This window comes from Cyprinodon variegatus, unplaced genomic scaffold (genome assembly GCF_000732505.1).
Source record: "Cyprinodon variegatus isolate N-32 unplaced genomic scaffold, C_variegatus-1.0 Scaffold82, whole genome shotgun sequence".
NCBI lineage: Eukaryota > Metazoa > Chordata > Actinopteri > Cyprinodontiformes > Cyprinodontidae > Cyprinodon > Cyprinodon variegatus.
The window spans coordinates 1,024,834-1,030,853 of NW_015150535.1; the positions used below are offsets into that span (position 1 = coordinate 1,024,834).

A 6,020-nucleotide genomic window follows, 5' to 3' on the forward strand; every position below is an offset into this window, starting at 1 on the left:
GCAAACGTTTTGGAAAATATCAGCGTTTCGTGTTCGTTTTGACTTCGTGTGGACGGGGCCTCAGTGCTGAAGTTCTGGTCATAAAAAAATAAAAATAAAAAAAAGAGCCCGGGCAAAATGGTGCATCCACTGCGGAATATTTCGGTCAGCAAAAACTGATGCTTGCATAAACAACACAAAAAATAAATAAATCTTAGTTGTCTTTAAGACATTTGGGAAACCCAAACTGTTGACTTATGTAAGATGCCTGTCCTATAATATCTGGTGTAAAACTATCATCATGTTATTGAAGGATTAACTGAACCATAGAATCAGCTTTCTACACACAAAGTGACAACTCATTGGTTCATTAAAAGGTTCTCCACTTAATGGATAAAAACAAAAAAGTGCATCTTGATTCAATTGAGAATCAATTAAGGTGTTACCATGAAAAGCCTGTTCATGCTCCTAAACCCTTTAATGTATGAAACAAGCTGTTAAAACAATTCTGGATCAGAATGTTGACCAAATCTTCCACATTGATTTAAAGATTTACCAGTTAGCAAAAATGCTTGAAGATAATTGTTGCTGCCACGTGTGGCACCATCAGTTATAGGTTTACTGTTTCACATGGGCCTCTTTAATTACATGATATGTTTGTTTAATGTTTTTAAACATTTAAATCAGAGAATATAATCCCAAAACCAGCAAAACATCTCCAAGGGGCAAATATTTCTGCCCAGCACAATAAATGGTAACTGCTGCTACTCTGTTCATATCTCTGAGTTTATCCACATGGTCTTGCAGGGTGCGACGCCTGTGTCACTATGTGGTCAACCTGCGCTACTTTGAAATGTGCATCCTGATGGTCATCACCATGAGCAGCATCACGCTAGCAGCCGAGGACCCGGTGCAGGCCAACGCTCCCCGGAACAACGTGAGTCAAGCTGACGTCTGGGCCTTATGAATAAACAGCTGGGACAAGTGCAACAAAAACAGGCAGACGTGTATTTGAAGATGTAAAAATGTGCCAGGTCACCCAAGCAACTGGAGATATAAGTTGAATTATGTGTACCTGATTCATTTGGACTGAAAGGGCTGTAGTGTGGAGGTAGTAGATTGTCCTAAACTGACCCTGCGGTTAAAGGGCTGATAAAACAATGACACAGTGTGGCACACATCGGGTTTGATTTTTTATTTCTCTTGATATCCATGCTTGAAAAGATGCATGCAGACAGGTGAGCTTGGCTTTGTCTTTTAGAAAGACAAGCACAGCTAATTAGCATTTCAGCCAGGACCACAGAGGCAAACTGAGGTGAAGGTGCTTGGACGTGTTCTGTGTGTCAAACAGAGCCTCTGATAGGGAAACATGCGTATCCAGTCCATTCACTTTTATCTCCAAGGAGTCCATGAAGAAAAACTTCCTGCTGACGAGTCTTCATGAGTCTTTTTTTGCTGTTTGCAGGTTCTTAAATATCTGGATTATGTCTTTACTGGAGTCTTCACGTTTGAGATGGTGATAAAGGTGAGATGAGCTAAAAACATGAGAAATGTCTATTTTGTGTTTTTTTAATGCAGTGCAGAAATGCAATAATATGTTCGATTTAGCTGAAACTGAAATCTTTCTGCGCTCTATGAGGATTTAACTATTTGATTCTCTCTAAATAGAATAAACCATCTGAACCTATTTCATTTTGTTCACATTGTACTGACATACTTCAATGTATTTTACAATTTTATTTTGAAATCAGCCCGATGTAAAATAAGATATGTTTACAGAGTTTTCTCAGATATTTTTAACCGTGGTGGTGAAACTAAAGCTATAGCTAAATTGCTGTATAAATGGGACATACACTCACCGGCCACTTTATTAGGTACCCCATGCTAGTAACGGGTTGGACCCCCTTTTGCCTTCAGAACTGCCTCAATTCTTCGTGGCATAGATTCAACAAGGTGCTGGAAGCATTCCTCAGGGAGTTTGGTCCATATTGACATGATGGCATCACACAGTTGCCGCAGATTTGTCGGCTGCACATCCATGATGCGAATCTCCCGTTCCACCACATCCCAAAGATGCTCTATTGGATTGAGATCTGGTGACTGTGGAGGCCATTTGAGTACAGTGAACTCATTGTCATGTTCAAGAAACCAGTCTGAGATGATTCCAGCTTTATGACATGGCGCATTATCCTGCTGAAAGTAGCCATCAGAAGTTGGGTACATTGTGGTCATAAAGGGATGGACATGGTCAGCAACAATACTCAGGTAGGCTGTGGCGTTGCAGCGATGCTCAATAGGTACCAAGGGGCCAAAAGAGTGCCAAGAAAATAATCCCCACACCATGACACCACCACCACCAGCCTGAACCGTTGGTACAAGGCAGGATTGATCCATGCTTTCATGTTGTAGACGCCAAATTCTGACCCTACCATCCGAATGTCGCAGCAGAAATCGAGACTCATCAGATCAGGCAGCGTTTTTCCAATCTTCTATTGTCCAATTTCGATGAGCTTGTGCAAATTGTAGCCTCAGTTTCCTGTTCTCAGCTGAAAGGAGTGGCACCCGGTGTGGTCTTCTGCTGCTGTAGCCCACCAGGTCAAAGTTACAAAAAATCTGTGAAAAACCAAAGGCTAACGAACAAAAATACCACATGGCAGGCTGGAGAGGTCAGCGGCGGCCTACAAAGACGGGAGACGTGTGCATCGCGTCTGGACGCTCTCTCTGTGACGGTGGCTTGATCAGAAGGTTCGAAGGGAGAGAGAGAGAGAGAAAAACCCAGCCTACTTATAGGCGGACCAATATCACAACCAATTAACGTAATCGAATCATTTACAAAAGAAACAATTATCAACCCTAAAATTTACGTGACTCAACTAAGGTCTATACAACAATAAAAGGGAAAAGAAAAAAAAGAAACAAAAATAATGAATGTGCCCGACGCACATAACATTCTAACACAGCTGAAAAGCTCTAAAGCATAGACCATAGCTATCGTCTAGGTACCAACATGAGATTGCAATAAATTATTTAAAAGGATCTTCCCCCTATGTTCTGTACAGTCAGATTAAAAACAAACAAAGCTGTTGAAAAATAGCTGCAGCAGATTGGTTTCCATAATTTTGCAAACCTAAAGCTAATATTCAACATAATCAAACATTTAGCATAGAGATATTAATATAAAAGGCGTGGCAGGTTTACATCAAAGAACTGCTCCTCCATTCCTGGTTAGACACAGGAAGAACTGATGTAGAGAATCCTCCAAAAAAACTGCAGATTTTACAGCAAATCAGATGCAGTCTTGGTGAATTTAAGCCACTGCTACTTTCATAGCTGTGTGTGATTGCAGAGGGCTCATTGGAAGAAAGCTTTGAGGGCTACAGTATTGGCTTTTTCATAATTATTTTTTAATGATGACTTTGCTTTGTCATTGATTTTTCTTTATGTTTAACATCTGACTCCAGATGATCGACCTCGGGCTGCTCCTCCACCCCGGCTCTTATTTTCGTGACCTTTGGAACATCCTTGATTTTATTGTGGTCAGTGGAGCTCTGGTGGCCTTCGCCTGCTCGTAAGTCTCTTTCATCATATCCTTTAGTCGTGCTCATTCAACTTAACTTCCTGATACACCAGATCAAACCACACTAAGTTACAGAAACAGTTTTAACCTCTTCTGGTGCTTTTCACATAAATTAATTTTGCTTTCTTTATCTTCAGACTTAAATGTAACCTGGAGTTCACCACTAAGTCAGATTTCTCTTGTTTTCTACACAGTCTTTCTTATTTGCTTGAGGGTCAGAAGGACTTTTATTCTTAGCATTATTAGGGCTCCGTTTGGTACATAATTACAGCTGTGCAGTCAATCGCTCCCACAATGTCAGGTAAAAGCTGCTGTTTTTGTTGGAGACATTTTGAGAAGTTAAAGGCACCTTGTTTACATATTTATTGGAACACCATGGAGGAAATGTGTAATTAATCATTAAATAAACAGATTTTATTGCAGCAGGAAAACTCAACCCATGCTGGAAAATTAGACCTTCGATTGAAGTATGTGTATTCAGCAGGGGAAATCACCGGCTAAGTAATGATTGATTTTGATCAATTTCAATGCTGGATGGATGGATCGATGCACCCTCACTTTACAGACAGACCAGGATATGAATGTGTTTCAGATGGTTTGAGAATATAGAGTGAATAATGTTCCATTATTGTTAAAAGCAAAGAGCTGCTGTTTTTTCAGATTTAATCTTTTCTTATTGTTCTATAATTTTTTTCTGCTAATTTTTTTTTTTTACAAATTTATATTTTCTATTTTTTAAACAGATTTCGTATTTTCAAATTTCTGTTATTCCGAATAAGTTTTCCGAATTGCATTCTCGACTGGTTACAGATTCCAAATTACATTATCTTTACTTTATTCCTTTGAAATGAGGAGCAAACACGAATTTTTATTGTTCTGCATGGATGCTAACAACATTTTTATTGTTCAAGTGCAAGCATTTGTATTGGGCTTGACGAGAGAAGAACATAAACTGTAAAACACAATTTAAAATGTTAATAAAACTCAATCTGAAAAGGAGAAATTTGACCAAATAAAATTTGAAAGAAAATGTGGAAAAAGAAATAAAAAAAAGAAGATAAATCTAGGAAAACAGCAAAGTCGTTCTGCAAACTAAGAATTAAGGATTAATAAGTTCTGCAAAGTGATTTTTTTTTATTATTTTTGTTTTATTTCTGTTTATGCAACATGTTTTTTTGTGTTTATTTTATTTTTTATTTTAATTTTTTTACAAAATATGTTCTTTGTTTGCAACAATAATGGAATGAAGTTCACTCCATACAATAACAGCATCTAATCGAGCTGTATTTTACAGGCGCCTTTAGACATTTGAACAGGTTGTTGTTTTAATGTTTTCTTGTATATGACTTGTTTACTCTTTCCTCATACTATTTCTCACATACAGATTCTGCTTTGTAACCCTTTCCTGTCACTGAGATCTGATTCTCTTATTGCTTTGGCGGCTTCTCTCTGTCTTTTCTCTGTCGCTCTGTCTGCCTCTGCCACTTTTCTGTCCTCTTTTGTCTTTGTTTCCTGGCTTGGATTGCTTTCAGGAGCCTCATGGGGTAATTGCCTGCTCTTTCTTGCTTCATTTCTGTCTGCGTCCTCTTGCTTTCCTCCACGTCCATCAGCCCGGTGTCGTTTGAGTTTACAGTCCCGCGCCGGCCTTCATCTCGCAGCTAAATGTCATATTTTGTCATTATCATCAGAGTCATCATTGAGGAAACTGGCATTTATTCAGTTTTTTGTTATATAAGCAAACATTCAGCTATTTAACTGCAACTACCTGCTTCGAAATCATTTGGCATAGATCTGCTATCGACCCAAATACTCTCAAAATTCTTGGATTTTTTTCTTTTATAATGTTAATTTATTCATTCCGCTTTTCTCTATAACTTTTATTTTTTTGGAAAATAATAATAAGTACATTCAATGTTGTTTGATATAAACGTATAAATAAAAATTCCATTTGTTTGTTTCTTACATTGACCTTCCATTCGTCAATTTTTCTTTGTCATTAATTTCTTCTTTGCTCTCATAGACATTGCTAACAGGCTGTGTTCACAATGCAAGGATGATCCTGGATCTGTTGTTTGGTAGCAAACAAAAGGAGTTAAAAGTTGAGGGAGGTTGAACTAATCTAAATTAAAGTACTGCTTGTAGAAGGATCAGCAGTGTCTGCTTTTGTTTATTTTTCTTTCATATCCCAAATAGGCTTTGTAGATTAAAAAAACTAAAGCTGACACCAATAACTTCAAAAACATTAATTCTGCTTCAGTCTAACTTGTTTTCCCCAATTCCTGGGAAATAATAATAATAATTGAACTTTTACTCATGTCACATTGCATTTAACCCATCCCCTTGGAGAGAAGTGGGCTGCCATCCTGCGGTGTCCGGGGAGCAATCAGGGGTTAAGGGTCTTGCTCAGAGACGCAGAGTGGCAGTCTGATGGAGTGGGGCTGGAACTCAGAACCTGAGGATTCCA

General features: G+C 38.4%; 1 protein-coding gene across 1 annotated transcript in view; it reads left to right on the forward strand.

The window, feature by feature from the left end:
- LOC107083739 (probable voltage-dependent N-type calcium channel subunit alpha-1B) overlaps positions 1-6,020 on the forward strand; it is a 270,890-nt gene that overhangs the window by 190,038 nt on the left and 74,832 nt on the right. The window contains exons 26-29 of the mRNA XM_015373178.1: positions 787-916; positions 1,445-1,504; positions 3,441-3,547; positions 5,089-5,100. Coding sequence (XP_015228664.1) covers positions 787-916; positions 1,445-1,504; positions 3,441-3,547; positions 5,089-5,100 — 309 coding nt within the window. The remainder of the gene's footprint in view (positions 1-786; positions 917-1,444; positions 1,505-3,440; positions 3,548-5,088; positions 5,101-6,020) is intronic.